The 20,849-nt window shown below is 48.7% G+C and overlaps 1 protein-coding gene across 1 annotated transcript in view; it reads left to right on the top strand.

Annotated features, from left to right (window-relative positions):
- The window catches only part of LOC141047912 (cytochrome P450 2C20-like), a 110,507-nt gene extending 104,945 nt beyond the window's left edge, over positions 1-5,562 (top strand). Inside the window, exons 8-10 of the mRNA XM_073543232.1 lie at positions 2,147-2,334; positions 3,331-3,472; positions 5,012-5,562. Of these exons, the coding sequence (XP_073399333.1) occupies positions 2,147-2,334; positions 3,331-3,472; positions 5,012-5,205 (524 nt within the window). The 3' untranslated portion in view covers positions 5,206-5,562. The remainder of the gene's footprint in view (positions 1-2,146; positions 2,335-3,330; positions 3,473-5,011) is intronic.
- The last annotated feature ends 15,287 nt before the right edge of the window (positions 5,563-20,849 follow it).

Genomic DNA, 20,849 nt, shown 5'->3' with positions numbered 1-20,849 from the left:
TCTCAGACAGCCGTGAACAGTGCAGCTAAGTGGGCACTAGCACTGACAGGCTGCAGAAAGGCTCCGCTGTCTACTACTAGTGTTTGCAACCAACGTATATGGATACGGATGGAAGCACACTAGATAGAATTTTTTAAAAATAAGCAGCTCAAAAAGAAAAATATATATGAGGCAGCAGTGAGGCACGCTGGACGGCCTACAACCAGACATGGCTGCAGGACCCACTCCACAGCGTGAGCTGCACTCACACAGCCCTTGCAGACAGCTGTGAACACTGCTGCTAGGGAAAAGAAAGCTACAGTGGTGGTTTATGTAGCCTGGGTAAAGCACTATATTGTTTTGAGAATCGCTGTTTCTAACTGTCCCTCACAGTCTTCAACAGCAGCCTGTCCCTAACTGAATTCACAGCAGAGTGACCAGAAATGGCGGCGGCGGCTTTTATAGTGTATCATGACATCATTTCAGCAGCCAATCACAGCCATGCCAGTAGTTAACATGCCTACATGCCTAACAGGATGTGCCCACACTTCTGAGGAATCCCATTGGCTGAATCAAAGCGAGCGGGCTGATAGCATTATGGGAACTTCCGATTCCGGTATCCGATATGAAAAAAGTATCGGAAGTCAGTATCGGAATTCCGATACAGCTAATATCGGCCGATACCCGATACTTGCGGTATCGGAAAGCTCAACACTAATCACCACCTCTGATCACCATATGGATAATATCAATACCCCTGACTTTAAGTGATTTGGGGTCACAATTGTGGTAAGCCTTAAAATGGCTGGGAATTGTTTTGAGATCAGAGGGGTCTGCCCCTGTCTTGGCAGCACCAATGTACCGCCCATGCTCCCGCACCCGTACTCAGAGCTCCCTAGATGTCAGGCTAACATATATCAAAGGACAGCTACATTTGGCATAGTAGATTACATTGGTGCTGCTACCTGATATATGTTGCCTTTTTTGAAAATGTTTGGAGCCATCCGATGAGCTGAATGTGGAGCAGCGCAGGACATTGGCACAAGCGAGACAGCGGCAGCATGGAAATGATCCCAGAACCAGTACTCTTGATCCAAATGGATTTGATTTAGCTGGAACATAGTGACTTTTGAAAAAGAGATAATTGGGATTTTTTGATCTCCGAGAAGTCAGGGATGGAAAATTGCCTAGACAGGGTCCAAGCGAGAGTTCTGTTCTGAGTATGATCCAATGTTTGGCTAAAATGTCCCTCGTACTAGTCCACACATGGTTGTATGTTGATATGCATCTGATCTTGTCATCTTTTCCACTACTACTGTTTTTATTTTGGTACAAGAGATTATGTGATGTCCTTCTTACCGTTTCATAACCGCGTTTAATGCATCTACGATTGTAGTCTTGTTGTTCATACCGTCTTTTATGATCATAGGTGCTTGTGTGTCAAATCTTCTTCATCTGAGGAGCAGATCTGCCTCATTCTTAGGAACTGTCCAACTGGGATGGCCCTAATGGTGGCAGGATTGTGAGCAGAATACGCACGTATCAGATCATTGACAGATGCGGGTTTCCTATAGACATCTGTCTGTATACACCAATTATAAACAATTTCCAGAGAGATGTCCAGGAAATCTATTCTTTTATGACTATAATTGCATGTCCATAATCTGTCACCTTCATATATCCACCAACTAATCTCCTGATATCTCCCCTCCTCTGCTCTCCTATGTTCCTCCTCTAATTTCCTTCAAGACTCCTCCTGAACCCCTCTCGTCCTCTGGAGTCCAGAGCCCAAACACAACTGATTTTTTTCCCACAGTTGGAACCTTCAGACACAACCTGGAGACTCATCTTATCAGGAAGGTCGGCGGCCTGCAATGACCCCACTGTCACCTCATTACATCCTGTAGTAACAGCGCGGCCCTCTCCCTGACACAGTAACAACACTGTCCTTCTCTGTTCTTCTGTGTCCTTCCCCGATACCCTGCAGATGTTAAGCCCATGAGGGCACGGTCCTCTTCCCCTCTACCAGTCCGTTTGTTCATGTTTTTTCTACTTGTGTGTGCGTTTTATTTGTATTATATGCCTGTAATCCCTCTCCGTATATTCAGCACTCTGGAATCATTGTTGCTCCAAAATAACTAATAATATTCTGATCTTTGTCTCACAGCTAAAGTTCAGCAGGAGATTGATCAGGTGACCAAGTCCCTGCGATCCCCTGAGATCATGGACAAGCCCCAGCTGGCTTATACAAACGCCGTCATCCATGAAGCACAGCGAGTTCTTGACCTGGCACCAACTGCTCTTTTACATGCCGTCACTGAAGACCTCAAGTTCAGAGGTTATACCATCCCGAAGGTACGCAGCAATTCTTAAAATATTAAACCAACTTAAAAGGGGGTAAATAAACCCTAGGAATATATAAGCCTTAAATAACAATTTTATTTCACCTATAAAAAACAGACATAATATTAAAACTGCATGCAATAACAGAGGTTGTCGAGCAATGCTGCAGGGATCAAATGGAAAAAATGACAAATCACAATACTAGATTGCTGTAGGAATTTGTGCTCTATAACTAATGACAAAGTACCATAGGTAGACTAATACTATTGTGAGCCAATGAAAAGCACATACAGTACTTTATAAATTAATAAACTTCCAAGTAAGATGGGACTGTAAAGCTGATCCCTGCCGCCCCAACGCACGTTTCGTGGCAGCTACTTCATGCCTCCTGCCATGAAACATGCGTTGGGGCGGCAATCTTAATTCATTTATAATGTACTGTATGTGCTTTTGAGTTTATTTACCCCTTTTTTTTGTTGGTTTAACATTTTATCTTGAGTTTTTGCCCAATTTATATTTATTTTCTACAAATGGGTGTTTAGTGCACAAATTCTTACAATGTCCATTTTCTAAATTTTCTCACAAAATGCTGGATATGTTTTTGGACAATTTTTGACTCTTGATATAAACAAATGAAAATATAAAAAAAAAATATTTTGTACTTCCCAGTCATGTAAACAGTTGACATTGGCGGCTGATGCCACTCAGCATTTCACAATCAGGGGCGCCTTCATGAAATTTTGCTTTGAATCAGAATACATGTCCAAATTCCTTATCGGGAGTATATAAATTGTGCGTGTTCTAGTTAGATACAGCTGTACAGTTCCTGTATAATTCCTGACTAGAGCTGGGCGTATCGCTTTGTGAGACTCTGCTCCATAGGCCAGGTCAGTTTTTGATTAGGCACGACTACTGATCTGGCCAATGGACCTCAGTCCTGCGACGCGATCCACCATCTCTGTATCTGACCATTGGTACCATGTAACACTTGATCTTTCTTGGTATCAGGGAACGGCTGTGATCCCCTTCCTCACATCAGTCCTACAAGACCCATCTCAGTGGGAAACTCCAGAAGAGTTCAACCCTCATCATTTTCTGAACGAGGATGGGCAGTTCCGCACCAGGATGGCGTTCATGCCGTTCTCAGCAGGTAAGAACCAAAGATGGAAATATCAGAGAGAAGACAAATGGAGCATCTGGAATTCTGGGCAAAGTGAAGAACTGGGGTCTAGAGAGACCAGACAGAGAGACCAGACCGTAATAGCAAACATTATATTTGAGGAGAATAACTTTCCATGAATCATATTTCTCAGTAAAAACCTCGCGAACAGGCAAATTTGAATTTTGCCAGATCCGTTCACCTCTAATGAAAGCTGATTCATTTAGGTCTAAATGTATGGAGTGATCACAGCAATTTTCTGTAACTATCACTAATGTTGGTAAAATGGTTTCATTTATTTGGGTTATTATGTCTGCCCTATTCAAAATATTTTTGAATATAATTATTTATACGTGCCAGGCGTGAGCGGGTTTATTATTAGGCCCAGAAGAAGCATGAACACATGTGAAACAGGGTAGAGTTTGTGTCTCTGTAACATCCATGATCGAATACACCTTCTTGGATATGTCAGTGGTGACTGCCGCCTCCTCTCTTTGTTGGAATTCTTGTCTTTTTTGTATACGGCATTGCCAGTTCATATAGAAAACAACTTCCAGATCTCAGGAATAAATTTAAAGAGAATCTGTTATGTCTTATTGCATTTTTCACCTTTAGATATGGGAGTAAATTGCAGGTTTATAGCATTCTATAGAGGTGCGGCCACAGCTGTGAAAGCCCGGCTTCTCGGAGGGAACTGAAAGCTGGATGAATAAGTTCAGTCATTGAGACGTGCCGATGTGGCTTCAGTCACTGCTCGTTACTGTGATTGGCTGTAAGTGCGCCCTGACCTATGACTGACAGCCATGTCTGCACTGATACACTACAGAGACGGCTGTCAGGCAATGTGCCTCGGCGTGGTTACAACCACTCACTAAGTAAGGAGCAGTGACTAGCATGCTCGGGTGGTCTCCGAGTATTTTGCCGTGCTCGGAGATTTAGTTTTCGTCGTCTCATCTGCATGATTTGCGACTGCTAGACAGCCTGAATACATGTGTGGAATGCCTGTTTGTTAGGGAATTCCCACATGTATTCAGCTTGTCTACAAGTTGCAAATCATGCAGCTGAGACGAGGAAAGCTAAATCTTCTAGCACGCCAAAATACTCGGAGACCACCCGAGCAACGATGCTACTTGCCCATCACTAGCAGTGACAGAAGCCGCATCGGCACACCTCTATAACTGAAAGCTGGAGGCTGCTGGGAGGAATTGAATTAATTTTCTCCCGGTTGCGACGCTTTTAGTACAGCAGCTGGGCAGCTTTGGAATACCAATAACCTGAGATTAACCCTATAACTGCGGTTAATAACATTTGGGGATGTGACAGGTTCCATTTAAAGTATTAAATCTTAGCATTTTACTGCCCAAACAGCTGAAGGCAACCTCAAGAATGATACAATTAATCTCCACCGATTATTATGCATTGGTAAATAGGAACCGACAGCGAGCAGAGATCTATAGATGGTGGGAACTAAAGCATAGAGCGACACCAGGAATAAGATAATTATCACATATGTTTTGCCTTGTCTTCTAGGGAAGCGAGTTTGTCTTGGAGAGAACCTGGCCCGCATGGAGCTCTTCTTGCTCTTCTCTGCTTTGCTTCAGAAATTCACCTTCACCCTCCCCCCGGGGACAGAACGCCAGGACTCGAAATATTTGAACCTTAACAAGGTGGAAATCATGGCATCAGCCCAGATATGTGCCGTGCCTCGTGCCTTGGCCAAGTGACCGACTGCCATCCAGCTGCTCTATACGGATGAGAATATAAGAAAATAATCCAGAACTTGTGACAAAAAGACAATGATGAGAAAAAAAAATGAAAAGATTTAGAATTGCAAGGGAAAATTTGCGAAAACCTTAATTCTTTCTCACTGTGTCAAATTTATTGGCAAAATTTTAGTCAAATTCTGTAAAAATCACAAAAAATGAGGAATATAATAGATAAGCAAAGTAACCCATTCACTTGCTGATGTTTTTGGCCTGTTTTGTGCCTCAAATAATCAAGACAATTCTCCTACTTTTGACACGTGCAAATAAAATCTAAACTACAAAATAAAAATTAAAACTTTTGCATATGATAAATCAGCAAGGTGCACCAGAACTTTATTTCATTTGTCCAGTATTTTTCCACTGCTTATTGATGCATTTTGTCCTCCTTTGGTCCTTGGCTTTCTGATTCCTTTCAATAATGGCTCTCGAACTGTGATCTGCAGTTATAGTCCATCTGTGCTAGGAAATGACGAGCTGGATATGTTAGAACTTTGGCATTGTACCCTGCAGTGGTTTTCTTGTCTGTGCATCGCCTGTTGGTCAGGACGTTTCTTCACCACTTCCTCTGACCCCTTTTATAAAGGATTTCTTTACACACAAGATTTCCTTTCGTTGTATGTTCTTCCTCGATCACAACTTTGTTGGCTTACGCTCCACATAGCTTCAAGAGAAAAACCAACAAAGCTCCAATAGCACAAAGACTGGTGTGTCTAATAAAGTGGCCATTCGGTTTCCATCTCCCAGAGATTTTCCCCATATCTGCCCTTGTGTGCCCAAATGATACTAGAGCAGGGATTTCACCTACGTGTGATTAGTGACTTTACAAATCATTGTGCCAATCTCATGGTTGTGTCAAAAGGCAAATTACATTAAAGGTTCTTACGATACTGGTAAGGAACTAATGAAATGTAATGGCCAGAAAAACATGAGAAAGACTCAACAAGGACGTAGATAAGGCCCTTGGGAATTACTAACTTGAAACGATAAGATTAAATCCTGTGGAGAATAGGATCAGCCTGGGGAAGAAGACCGTTCTTAAGAGCTGGAAACTGGCGCTAGTCAGAAGCCTGGACACAATGCTCAAGCAATACCTAGAGTTCCCAGTCTCCTGAAGTTGGCTCAAATGTAAGCAAGATGGCTTCCACAGGAATGACATCGACAATCTAATTTATGGGCAGTTCAGGAGCAAAAAAACAGTCTCCAGTGGAAAGTAGTGAAAATGCAGGATAATTTCTCAAGGTGTAAATCTGCAGCCATTGGTGTTCAATTAGCAAAAGGACCGCAGAATCCTGGCAGAAGTATTGGGGACACATTAGTGCATTATGGGGTTCCTATGCTGATTAATTTCTTAGGGAGACCCAAGACTACTTTTTGAAACACAGTCAAGGGACACATCACTGCCTATCCAAGGCAGCCGCAGTGTTTAAAGGACATCCCTACCCCAAACATTACAACAAAATTAGAGGTATGTGAAGGTAGACAATTCGAAGAAAAGCAACGACTTGTGAGAGACAGATGGGCTATGTCACAACCATAGTCCCTGGCAAGAATCCACAAAACAACTAGAAATACAAAGACATAAAACTTGAGGCTGCTGGGCAGGCCATCATTCTTCATCAAAATGTTATGGAAAGCTTGAAAAAGTTTTTGGAGCACCCCACAGGGCCTTAGGTTACTTGGTACTGGGCTGGTCAGGTTCTTAAAGGGGATGTCACGGTAGCAGTAACCCAGTCCGTGGCCCTGGGCGTCCAGTAAAGTTAATAAGTGATGATGATGATCGGGTAGATGAAAGATGATAATGGTGAAGGGGTAGTTTGTAAGGGATGTTTGTCGTGATGCCACCTGTGGTTTCTAGTCAGGGGTGACCAGCTCTCCACAGGCAGAGCTTCGTCCCAGGGCAGTTAAGGTGTTATTAGTTAAGATGGTGGCTATGGTGGTGCATGCGGTGCAGGGTAGGTGAGATGCGAATAGCACAGAGGACACAGCTGTGTGTGGTTTCAGGGTTTTACTCATGGTTCACTTGTGCACAGATGCCCGCTTAGTGCCATATCCTCCAGGTGAGGGATCCAGAAAACTCCCAGATAAATTGGGAAACACCTTTCCAGGACTCCCTTTGATATTCGCCTTTCCTGGCCATCTAACTGCTCTGATCTTTACTTCTCCTACTCAACACCTTCACAAATAGTGTCCCCAAGCCAGCAGCCATGGACCTTGTCGGGCAACGGTCTCGGTGTCCCCTTGCTCCTATCTGACTGCCTTTTTAGGGAATGAATGTGGTAGCGGCTGAGGTACTTACAGTACAGTTACCTCAGCCTCCGGCTTGCTAGCTGAGCCTGGTTATTCTCCACTAGTCTTAGGGGCCGGCTCCCCCACTGCGACCTGGACGTTCCACTTCTGGATACGGTCCCCATGGGTGGCTTCTGCACTACCCGTGCCCCAAGGACCCCTTCTGTCCTCCTAGTAGCTTCCTTCAGACTTTCCTCACTACGCTCTGGCTCTTACTCTTCCTACTCTTGTCCTTCTCCTCTACTGTCCCATCATGAACTCTCCTCAGACTCTGTCAGCCTCCTCTCATCTGGCTCCCCTCGGACTGACTGACTGAATCTTTTCAGAGCAATCTTCTTACCTCAGCCTTAACTCCTCCCACTAACTGTCACTGCTCAATCACTCTCACCTCCTAAGCTCCTCCCCTTTTTCCTACCTTTCCCACTCACTCCCCAACACTCTTTCCTAGCCTGGGATGAGATCATCCTCCCATAGGGTACATCCAGGGTGCCCAACTGCTATAGTCTGTGTTGGGTGCAGTTGTTAAAGTCCAGGATAGTGCTCCCTCCTCACCTGGGGATGGGATACCACACCTCTGGATGAGGTGCAGTACCTCTTTGGCGACTTGACCCTCAGGGGTGCAACATTCCCCCCCCCCAGTGAAATACAGCACGTCTGCAGGCTGGAACAGAGTAAAACAGATGTTACAGAGAAACATACAAAAGATTTTGGATATGCATATCAGCAAGTAAATACATGAACACAACTTGCCTTTATGGGAGGCACTTTTTCTTTAACATTACAAATTACTACTATCTTATAAATATATACTTTATAGAGAAATGAACTAAATATAAATATCTATATTAAATATCAAAGGTAAATGCAAGCATTAAATATAAATATATGTATAATTTATTTGCTATACTATATAGACATATAAATCATTTGCAATATAATATAAACATATAAATCATCTGCAATACAATTTCCACACCATCAATAAAACATTTTCAATCAAGTGCAACATAGTTCAGTGCATCCCGAACCGGGGTTTTCTTCCTCTTTAGTGCAATATGGGGACCCATCTCAAACCTCCAATGTAGGCCTTGGGCGGGCTACAAGGCATGGCTTGTCCCCTTATGGGATCACGTTTTTGGCCACGCCAAATGGGTTTTTGTTCTGTGGTCAATTAAGGCAAGTGAGCTTTCACTTTTAAAGGTGATATGTAAAAGCAAGAAGGAGCACCTTAAGAAGTGCTAACTATATACAATAAAAGTTTTGATCACCCATAGTTCAGTGACCCAATTGTCTCTTTAAAATTTTAAGTAATATTAACGAACACACCTAACCAGGTGAACTTTGCAAAAATCAAGAAATATTAATAAACATACTGTACCTAACCAGGTAACTTTACAAACTATATACAGTCATATACATTATACACTTATTTATTTTCATTTCCAGGGTAGTACCTGGGACTGGCCACTCCCTGGCCGGGACAGTTCTTGCTGCTTGACAACACCTGCAATCACTAGCTGTCCAGGTCCTGTCACCAGGGTTTGGGTAGCCTGATGGCATACTGCAGGTTTGGCAAGGGTGATGGTTTGGGTTGCCTGATGGTGTACTGCAGGTCTGGCTAGCACAGGTGGAAGCGGTCCTGCTTCTGGTACGGGTGGGCTTGTTGTACAGACCGGTGCAGCTTTTGTTACTGTGGGTTTTGGTGAATGGGTGGCTACTGCATTAGGGACAGCCTACTTAATTTTCCGGACATTCAGGGCATACCATCCCTTTTCACCCCAGTGCTGGGTGTAAGTCACACGGTCCCCCGGGTACAGGTCCTGATCAGGGTGTCCCTCCAGGAAGGTGCGGCTCGACATCCCACCGGGTTAGAAAAACTTCAGCAAGCAGCCCTGGTTCTTTAATAAACCCCCATCCTCTTTGGAGTTTAAAGGTCAATACCTTGCCCTCTTTCAGTGGACCCTGGTCTGTACCTTTAGCCTTGCTTCCCTGATCTTGGATTGTAAGGTTCTTTCTGCTATTGCATCCCGCTGTGCAGCATGCTCCTTATCCTCCTGCTCCCACTTAAACTACAACTGCTGCTAATATTTTTCCCAGCTGAGGACTTCTACCTGGGACCCCTCTGAGTGCTCTTCCCCAGGGAACCCAATCATGTCAGTTCCTGGGTTTTCCCATCTGAAAGCCACTTTCTCTGCTTGCACTGTCAGAGGGGTGTTGCTGGGAGCTAATAGTCCCCACTGCTGCTCATCTGTCCCCGACGGCTGATCCCATGCCACGTTGTAATGAGCTCAACTGGGTTCGGGGGCCATGGGAACTGGAAGGGGGCCCCCTAGGGTGTTATCAGCCGGGTCAGTGTCAGCCGTAGTATCTTCTGCATAAGCCTCCTCTGACTCCCACCAGCCAGCCGTGGTCAGAGACATGTCCCAGAGCTGGCGACTCAACTCTTCTACATAGGTTCTCCGGTGCTCCGGGTCCAGACCATTGCCACCCTCCAGGTACCTTGCCGCCGCTGTGGTAATTGCAGGGATGCGGGATGCAGTGACAAGACGCGAGACTGATTAAACTTTAGATAGTAACTTTTATAGATAAATGCCGTTAGGGCTATTCTAAGCAACCAAACAAAATAACAGTAGTTGGCCTCGCAGGGAGCAAATACACATAAACACGGATTGGGAGAACACGACTACTCCGGCAAAGGCTGGTCTCTATAGGGCTGCGGAATGGCCGACTACGGGTCCTTAGTGGAGTCGCAGCCACTGGGCCCAGCCACTGAGGATCTGGCGCAGTCTCCGGGCATTCCAACGCCCAGAAGAAGCAGGGACACAACAGGCCCACGGAGAGTTCTTTAGCGGAATGTCCCCCAGCGGAGGCAGAGGGTTACCGCCTGGGAGTGGGAGAGTGAAGGTCGCAGCCTCCTGACAGGAGCTGGCAGCGGCAGTGCTAAGTGGCGGTTGATAGGCCACAGGCGCAGCCTGAGGCTGCACTGGAGGATTCGCGGCGGGCACCGGCCCAGCCCCTACCACGGACTGGAGCGGGGCGGTGGCAGCTGCGGCCGGCAAAGGATAAGTCACCGCTGCGGTCGGGAGTGAAGCAGCAGCGGCTGCGGGCAGCAGCGAGGAGGCCACAGCTGCGAGCTGGGGTGAGGCGGCGACAGTCGCAGATGGCTGCGAATAAGCCGCAGCCGCGAGTTGGAGTGAGGCAGCAGTCTTCTTCTGTCGGTAGGCTCAGCGCCGTCTCCCTGCAGTCCACCAAGAGTCTCCCTCCTGTCTCTGTACTCCTCTCTGATTGCTGCTCGTGGCTCTGGCTCCCTGGCCCTCACAAGGTCTACTCCTCCTTCTCTCCCGTTCTGCTGACTCACCCCGACTGGCCCTCTCCGCCCCTTTTATATGGACTCCTCCTCCAACTGCCCTGTCAGTCTCAGCGGTCCATCCCCTAACTCTGCTCCCCGGAAACAGATCCTCCAGGAACCTAGAAGACTGTCCCCTCGGTTCTGGCCCGGGTACTCGGCGGAGGTCCCTCCTCCTACACTCTCCCATCCTGTATGCTTGCCAGTCCTCGGGCGAGGGTCTTGGTAGGCTCGGGTTGGCCTTTTGAGACAAAAGTTCTTGTTGCCATATGAACTGATCCTGTTCGTAGTGTTCAGGGGGTTTACCTGCTGTTGACCGCTTGGAGCGTCTTGGTTCGACTGTGGTGGAGCTTTCTGGGGTGGTGGCCGATGGTGGGCTGGCCGATTCTGGTGGGCTGGCGTGACTTGCTGAGATATTGTTTCTTAGATGGCCCTCTTGTACCGCTGGGCTATCTTCTTCGTAATTTAGGTCCCAGATCGTGGGCAGTGGTTCGGGGACCTGAGGAGTGGGCTCGGGTCGCACGGGATCGGTGGATGTACAGGGCCGCAACATATTACGGTGCACAGTGCGAGTGGGAAGTGCCCCGTCTTTTTCAGGTCGTATCTCGTACACAGGCCCATCGGGGCTTATTCGGAGCAATACTCGGTAAGGACTGTCTTCCCACCGTGGTTCTAGCTTGTTCTGGAGGCGTTGGTCTAGTACGAGTACTCGATCCCCAGCCTGGAAGTCGGTGGGTGGAGGCAGAGTCCCTCCTGCGTGCTCTAGGTCCTGGAGTTTTGTCTTGACGATGCAGTGAAGGATCTGTCGGTGGTTTCGGACCCATGATGACACCTTGGACAAGGATTGGGGTTCCTCCGGGTTTAGTTCTACCTCCGTGATCCCTTTGCCATCTCGCCCGAATAGCAGTGAGTGGGGGGTATAGCCGGTAACCCGGTGCACCCGGTTGTTATAGACCCACACTAGTTCAGGAGCATACTCAGGCCAGCGGGCCTTTCGGTCAGTCTCCAGGGTACATAACATTTGAATTAGTGTCCGATTAAATTGTTTACAGGCCCCGTTTCCCTGTGGGTGGTATGGTGTGGTCCAAAATTTATTGGTACCATAGAGACGATGTAGCTCCTCCATGGCTTTCCTCAGGAATCATGCTCCCTGATCTGAATGTATCCGTTGAGGGCAGCCATACACTTGGATAAAGTTTTTGCAGATTTTATAGTCGGCTGACTCTGCAGTTTGATCTCGGGTGGGGGTTACCACGGCAAATTTGGTGAAGTGATCCACCATGACGAGACAATGTTCATACCCCTGGTATGCGGGGCCAATGGTCAAATAGTCCACCGTCAAGAGCCCGAGGGGTGCTGATGTCACTATCGTTTGCATCGGGGTCAGTTGTGCGGGTGGTTTAGCTAGCTCGCATAGGCGGCAGGCCCGGTAAGTTTCTTCGACTGCAGCGTGCAAGCGCGAATGGTAAACTATCTGCTGCAACTATTGAAAGGTCTTTGAACTCCGAAGTGAGCCCCCTTTTCATGGACTTCCCGAGACAGTTCACTGAGTTGGGCTCTGGGCACAACTAGCTGCCAAGTTGTTGCAGACATTGCCCGTGATACCGCCTTACGATACAATAGTCCTTTCTTGATGACTAGTTTCTCCCATTGGCGTCGCATCAGCAACATATCCTGAGACGAAGTCTGTCTCTGGGCGTTGGTGGGTAGCCTGCCGGTGGTCACCCATCGGCGTAGGAGCCCAATTTCTTCATCTTGCTGCTGTTGGATCCATCTGTCACGTGATTGCTCCAGCATACCTCTTGGGGGTCCTTCTTGCGTGGCAGCCGTGAGCACGGTGGTGGTGAGGGCGCACGGCATCTCTTCTCCTTCCAATTCGTCGTCTCGACTTTTCCCTGGCATTGTGTGCCGGATCCTGGAGAGGGCATCCACATGCACGTTTTCTGCTTCTCTTTTGTAGATGATCTTGTAGTTGAACTTGGCCATCCGGGCCACCCATCGCTGCTCCAGAGCCCCCAATTTGGCATTTTCCAAGTGGGCCAGCGGGTTGTTGTCAGTCCACACCACAACCTCGGAGCCCGCCAGGTACTCTGCGAACCGCTCCGTCATGACCCACATTACCACGAGGAGCTCGAGCTTAAAGGAGCTGTAATTGTCAGGGTTACGTTCGGAGTCATGAAGTGATCGGCTACCATAAGCGATCACTCTCTCCTGGCCGTCCTGCACTTGAGACAATACAGCCCCTAGCCCGTGGAGGCTCCCGTCGATGTGTAGTATGAACGGTTGCGAGAAATCCGCATAAGCCGCATAACACCACTGCACCCGAGAGTGCAGCCTTAAGGTTTTGGAAGGCTCCCTCTTGCGGTTGTTGCCACTGGATTTTCTGTCCATTTGCCCCGGCAGGAGTCCCCTTTAGCAGGTTCTGCAGGGCTCGGGCCCGGCGTACAAAATTCTTTACGAAACGACGGTAGTATCCGGCCAACCCCAGGAAGGCCCGCACAACTTTTACCGTTTTGGGGGTGGGCCATCCCTGGTTGGCAGCAACCTTTTCCAGGGACGGTCTAACACCCTCGGCAGAGACGATATGCCCCAGATATTCAATCTGGGTGCGAAACAGGTGGTTTCTGGGGTTTCACCTTCAACCAATACTGCTGCAGCCAGCCGAGCACCTGCCCCAACCGCTGCAGGTGGTCTTCAAACGTGGTGGCATAGATGATGATGTCATCCAGATATATCAGCGTGGCCTCAAAGTTGAGATCCCCCAGACACCGCTCCATCAGCCGCTGAAAGGTCCCCGGGGCATTAGCCACCCCGAACGGCATCTGATTGAACTCGAACAGCCCCATGGGAAGGATGAACGCCGTCTTAGCCCTGTCTTCTTCTGACATCGGCACCTGCCAATACCCGCTGGCAAGACCTAAAGTTGAGAAGTACTTCATCTTCCCCAAAGCGGACAGGGATTCTTCTATGCGGGGCAACGGGTACGAGTCTTTGATGGTACAGGCATTCAGCTTTCGATAGTCCACGCAGAACCGCAGGGTGCCATCATTTTTGCGAACCAACATGATGGGAGCCGCCCAGGGGCTCTGGCTCTCTTGTATGACCCCCTTCCGCAGCATTTGGACCAGTAAAGTTTTTACCTCCTGGTATAGCTGTGGAGGGATTTGTCTGTATCGTTCCCATATGGGGACCGTTCCTGCCATGGGAATTCCGTGCGTGATGGCTGTGGTGCATCCAAAATCATCCTCGTGGCTAGCGAATACCCCGTGATACTGTCCTAGTAGTGTTTCTACCTGGAGAAGTTGGGCGGTAGACAGGCCGGAGAGTTCGGCCTGGATTCTTTCCAGGATGTCTCTGCCCTTTTCCTGAGCCGAGGACTTGGCAGTCTGCAGAGTTCGAATAGTTACTGCCCAAGGGTCCTCGGGTTGCACCCTCAATTGGACCGTAAGGGCTGGCAGCACCTCTTCCAACGGTCTCACCAGCTTGGCCATCTCGACCCGGGGGCTTAAGACGATGTCTTGATCTTCTAGGTTGACGCAGCTCACCAGGACGGTCCCTCTCCGCACAGTGGCCAGGGAGCGGGCCACCAGTATGCCAGGAGGCAGGCGTTCCGAGTAGCACGGCTCCACCTGCATCTCCACGACCTCCAAAGGCACTGGGGCCCGGATGGGCAGGGCCACCACTGTCTGCCCGGGGGGGCAGTATGAGCGGGGGAGCCGCTGGCGCGATGACTTTGCCCAGTGCCTCGCCCTTCTGGCAGTCCTGGAGAACTCGCACCCCCTGCACCAACTGCTGGAAGACCTGCCCTTGGGGCGTGCGGGAACCCCACTGGTTCAGAGTCTCTTGCGTGGGGTCATTGAGGAGTAAATTGCTGAACTCCCGCAGGATGTTCATGCCCAGAATAACTGGATGTTGGTTATTGGTTTCCACATGGGTCAGGACCACTCCCCGGTGGCCGAGGGATTTGCCACACAGCGTCATCTACACCCAAACCACCCCGGTGACAGGGACTGGTAATTGATTGGCGGCTACCAGTCTTATCATGGATCCCCACTGAGGTCTCACTGCCTCAGGGAAATGCTGCTGAAAGTAAGTTGCAGGCATGGTCGTTACTTGAGACCCCGTGTCCACTTGGCATCGTACGGCACGGCCCTTGACTTCTACCCATACCAGTGGACACTTTGCAACCAGATCATCGGGACTTCCACCACCCCATGTCGTGGTTTCTGGCTCCGAGCAGCGTCCCCCCAGCCCGGAGCCTTCTAGTTTAATGGTGGCCGGGGTGGGCGTCTCCCATGCCGCGGACACTCTCGTGCGAAGTGGCCCAGCTCCCTGCTCTCATAGCACTGAGGCTATGATGGCCGGCCACTCCGGGTATTACGAGGCCCCCAGGACCCAGAATGGGAACTAGGCCACCCAGTCGTGACCTCGGTCCTTCTCTTCACTTCGGCCAACTCACCCCTAATTTTCATCAGCTCTTGTTTCATCTCTTCTATCCATTGGGGCTCCCCGACAGCAGTCACAGCGGCCTCTACACTCCGGACCTTCCCCACGGGGACCGTCATTCCCTTCTTCTGCTCTCATGCACGCGCCTGACTCCCCACCTCAGAGAAAGCTTAATGTGGGTTCACTCGGACCTGCTTGCTTTATCAACGGTTCTCGGAGTCCAGTCACTAACAGGTCGCATAGGGTAATGTCGATGGGTCCTACCCCTACGCCATCCTTCCGCTCAATGGCCATATATAACTCTTGGAGGACATTCATATACTGGGTGATAGTCTCCCCCTCTCCATGCATTCGACTGAACAACCAGGTCCTCAACTCTCTCATCTGTTGGATCCCCATGGGTCTCTTCCAGTATCCGCAACACCCTAGCAAAAGTGTTGCGGTGTCCCAGGGGCCTTACTGAATCCCGGGCCTCCCCTTCCAATGCCATGAGAGTTACCTCAGCTTCCAGGTTAGGGGTCATCGGATGCATTCGGAAGAGGCCTCGGATTCGCTCTGCCCAGCTCCACAGCATGGTGTTAGAGCCGGAGAACCTAGGCAGATTGTTTATCATAGCCCCCAGAAAAATGCTGGACCGGGGGCCCTGGTTGTTTGCTGTGTCTATGGCCCCATTCTGGCCTGGGGTTCCGCTGTCCGTGCTCGGAGACTGCATCCTGCCGACTACGCCAAATGTGGTAATTGCAGGTACGCGGGATGCAGTGACGAGATGCGAGACAGATTAAACTTTAGCTAGTAACTTTTAGAGATAAATGCCATTAGGGCTATTCTAAGCAACCAATCAAAATAACAGTAGTTGTCCTCGCAGGGAGCAAATCCACATAAACACGGATTGGGAGAACATGACTACTCTGGCAAGGGCTGGTCACTATAGGGCGGCGGAATGGCCAACTACGGGTCCTTAGTTACTATGTGCCACTTATCCGTCCTGACGTCCCTCAGCGTCCTGTTCGATGGTGTGTCGGCATCGCAGCAACTGGGCCCAGCCGCTGAGGATCTGGCGTAGTCTTCGGGCATTCCGACTCCCAGAAGAAGCAGGGGCACAACAGGCCCGTGGAGAGTTCTTTAGCGGAATGTCCCCCAGCGGAGGCAGCGGGTTACCGCCTGGGACTGGATGAGTGGAGGTCGCAGCCTCCAGACAGGGGCTGGCAGCGGCGCTGCTAAGTGGCGATTGATAGGCCACAGGCGCAGCCTGCGGCTGCACTGGGGGATCCGCGGCGGGCGCCGGCCTAGCCCCTACCACGGACTGGAGCGGGGCGGTGGCAGCTGCCGCCGGCAAAGGATAAGTCACCGCCACGTTCGGGAGTGAAGCGGCAGCGGCTGTGGGCAGCAGAGTCTCCCTCCTGTCACTGTACTCCTCTCCGATTGCTGCTCGTGGCTCTGGCTCCCTGGCTCTCACAAGGTCTCCTCCTCTTTCTTTCCCATTCTGCTGACTCTCCCCGACTGGCCCTCTCCGCCCCTTTTATATGGACTCCTCCCTGAACTGCCCTGTCAGTCTCAGCGGCCCATCCCCTAACTCTGAACCCCGGAAACAGATCCCCCAGGAATCTAGAAGACGGCCCCTCCTCCTACACCGCCATGCCTGCAGTTCCATCTCCTGTGTCCTTCCTGCTGACCCCCAATGTTTTCCAGGGGTGAGCCTTCCTCTGTTCTCTATGCCTATAATAATGTTGGCGGTGGGCGGGCATGTTCCCGGCACTCTCCCAGGCCCCACCCACCACAGCTCACCCCTCTCAGCTCACGCTCGCTCTTAGACACCGCTATGGCTGTTTTTTTCCAAATACCAGCGCGCGTACCCCGTGGCGCCATCATGGCTGTAATTTGACAAGCACAGACCACCTGTGATGCAGTTATGACAGTGATTTCAGAAGCAAGCGCACACTGGCGCAGTTAAGGGCGATGGTTTAACAGACCATTAAAATCTCTGGGACACGATACAAGAATGTCTCTAGCAATACAAATAAGTCTCTGTCACACAATGTATTAAAGTCTCTAGCTCACAATATATTAAAGTCTCTGGCACCCAGTACCCAGCTTTGCCAGACTCCTAGTACCCAGCTTTGCCAGGCTCCTAGTACCCAGCTTTGCCAGGCTCTGCAATCCTGTTTGTGACGCCAGTTGGAGCTTCCTAAATTCAGTCTTGTCAGCTGGATGCGGCATGGTTAGGAGGTATGGTCACCACTGCTGCAGCCAGAGTCCGCACACATTTATGGGATGATGCACGTCACATTGTTTCCATGTTTGCAATGACATTGGTAGTGACTCCGGTGACTGGGGGCATGGGATCATTGATGACATTCTGCCTGTATGTGTTGTGTGGCTGTTGTATATATATTGTACATGTCATGACTTTGTGATGTTTGTTCTGTAAGGTTACCACAGTTTATTGTTCCTCCATATGTTGAGAATTATGAGAAGTCATCACGTATCCAGACTCACAAAACGAGCTTTCCTTTCTAGTGAGATTCCCCGGGGGTAGATTGAAATCTAAACCGTGGTGCAGTGTGGTGGGCACATGGGGGAAGCTGTTGCCCTTTCTTAGAGCAGCTCAAGGGCACAATTGCCTGGGAACAGCTGGGGAGAGACCTGACTAGTCAGCTGTGCTCCCTGTCTGGCCTCTCCCTACATTGCTCAAGACGATTGACAGGTATTCCTGTGTATCCAAACATGGGAGAGTCCTGTCAATCAATTGGAGCGGGGCAGGGAGAGGCTGGCTAGGAACCACAGTGGACTAGTCAGGTCTCTCCCTATAGTTGTGTGCAATATCTTACTAAGTACAATATTTTCAAAATATATGCACAGTTAAACCTGTCATCTACTCAAGGCAGGAGACAGGTAAGCGATGCAAGATATTCAGACACGCGTCTTGTTTAATTGTGCTGCATTACGTTTTTTCGATATTGTTTTGCTTTATCTATATTTTAGCTGCTGCTTTTTTTCACATCTACTGTTCTTTTAAAGATTCTGTGCTTTCTCTCCACATCAGTTGCTCTCTCGTTCCCTTTTCTATATACAGTTCTTATGCTCTACTCAAATTTATAAAACACCACAAACCCTCCACTGCCACCCTAAAATGCACTAAACACAAATCACTGAACCACCTGCTCTTTCTCTTCATTCTCCTTCTAGTCGCAGGAAACACCTCCACTGCCTTCCTTTCACATGTAAATATGACTCTCTTTGTGCTGCACATAGAAATTCGGCAGATCTGTTCCAATCAGCCTTTTCACGCTGAAAACAGGTGGACAAAATCACTTCCAGCAGATTTCATCCATTATAAGTTTATGCTCAAAACTTATAACTCTGCTCTCCATCTGACCAAGCAAACGACTTCACCTCATTACATCTTTATCCAACAATTCAAAATGACTCTTTGAAACTTTACAATCCCTCCTGAGCCCTAGAGTGCAGGCCCATGTCATCAACCTCAGCCTGATGATCTGGCAACTTATTTTCCTAGAAAAAATTAACTATATCTATCAGGACATTTTTGCCTAGTCCCCTCAGAGCCTGGATCCCCTTCTCTTCCATACCTCAAGTTCCTTTTCCACCTTTCAACCTGTCACAGAAAAAGTTACCATTTCTTCTTACTCTACAACCTTCCCCCTGATCCTAGCCCCTCTTACCTCCTTAAGTCCTTTTCCATGGCTGTTACTGACCACACAATTAAAATAATTAACCTCTTCATTACAGTATCTTTCCCTCCTGATTCAAACATGACATCAGAGATGAATATCATAACTAGAGATGAGCAAACCCGAATGGTAAAGTTCAGGGTCCGTACTGGACACCTAGTATCTGTGCACGGACTATGAACACACACTTCTACTGTTGGGGTTTGGCAGCTCCAGCAAAGCTTGTTGAAAGGCTTCAGCTCAGTGAATCAACAAGCTTTTCCTATGTGGGCACATCTGACCCCATCTCAGCCACACCAAGTATTGAGATGATTGAGATTAGTCAGCAAACCATGTAAAAAAAACTAAAATGAAAAAAGGGCATGTGGTCTCCTCTATTTTTTACAACAAGCACTGGTAAAACAGACAGCTGCGGGCTGCAGCCCTCAGCTGTCTGATTTATAGAGGCTGGCTATCAAAAATAGAGGGGTCCCCACACTGCTTTTTTAATTATTTAAATAAATAACTGAAAAAAACGGCTTAGGGTCTCCCCTCAATTTTTGATAATCATCCAAGCTAAAGCAGACAGTTGGGGGCTGGTATTCTCAGTCAGGGAAGACCCATGGATATTGTCCCTCCCCAGCCTAAAAATAATAGCCCACAGCTGCCCCAGAAAAGGTGCATCCATTAGGTGCGCCAATACTGGCGCTTTGCCCATCTCTTTACGCTTGCCCTGGTGAGTTGGCAAGCAAGGTAATATTTTGGGGTCAACGTCAGATTTGTAATGCCAGCTGAAATCAAGCCCATGAGCTAAAATTGGAGAGGTGTCTTTCAAAAACACCCCCATTACTAACCCCGTAGTGAAAAGTAAGAAAGACACACACAGAAAAAGTACTTTAATTGAATAAAACACTTCTCGAAAAATTCCCTCCTCAACCCATTTATTAAGATAAAGTAGAATAAAAAATCTAAGCAATTCTCACCTGCCTGCCGATAATCCATAATGATGAGGTCCCATAATTTTCCACGACTCTGCTGCATCCAGATTCTGTGGTATGCAGTACCACTAGGAACATGACTGCTCACCACGGCGTTCAGAGATCACATTGAGCTTAGTGTGACAACCTCCAGCTCCAGTGACAAGTAGTGACGTAATTAAGGTTACCGCAGGAGGTGGTTCTCATGGTTAACTCAGTGTGAGCTGGCCTGTGACCTGCAGCAACCTTGATGCAAGGTCACCTGAGTTCATAGCAGCTGGTTCTCACAGTGTGCAGCACCAGTGGAGGACTGGTGAACGATAGCAAGTCTGGCAATCGGCGCTCATGAGTCCAGCACTAGAGATACTATGAGACCCGGTGGCTGTTAACTCAAGGTTACCAGACTTCACAGCCACCGGGTCTCTCTGCAGTGGTGAGGCCCAGAAACCTTAAGGGAGACTTTAAGATTACCAAAGTTTCTAGCTGCTAGCACACCAGGAGGCTGTGAACTAAGGTTACCTTGTGTGTGTATTTTTATTGTACTTATAATACATGAAAAAAATGATGTGTGCTCACCCCTATTTTTTAATAACCTCAGCATTTCATTGCACACCCAGGGCCATGGATCAGGTCACTGCTGCTGTGACATCCCTTGAAGAACTAACCGGCCCACACCGAGTGCCCCACGGCCCTAGCGGGCGTCGCACATTGCATACAATATGTGAAGAGATCTGCAGACTCGGCCTTCTGTGGTTCCCTACAGTCAGTTGGGTGCTTGGAGAGTTGTGATGTTCGGAAATAAAAGGGAAATTAGGGTGCCACCACTGAGGACTGTACTGTGTGTGATGTTAAGGTGGAGGAAGAGGAGCAGAGGCC

The sequence above is a fragment of the Dendrobates tinctorius genome, unplaced genomic scaffold, assembly GCF_039654945.1.
Source record: "Dendrobates tinctorius isolate UK_male_01 unplaced genomic scaffold, ASM3965494v1 ptg000130l, whole genome shotgun sequence".
NCBI classification, from domain to species: Eukaryota; Metazoa; Chordata; class Amphibia; order Anura; family Dendrobatidae; genus Dendrobates; species Dendrobates tinctorius.
The sequence above is the reverse complement of the archived record's forward strand: the minus strand, read 5'-3'. Positions and strand labels throughout refer to the sequence as shown.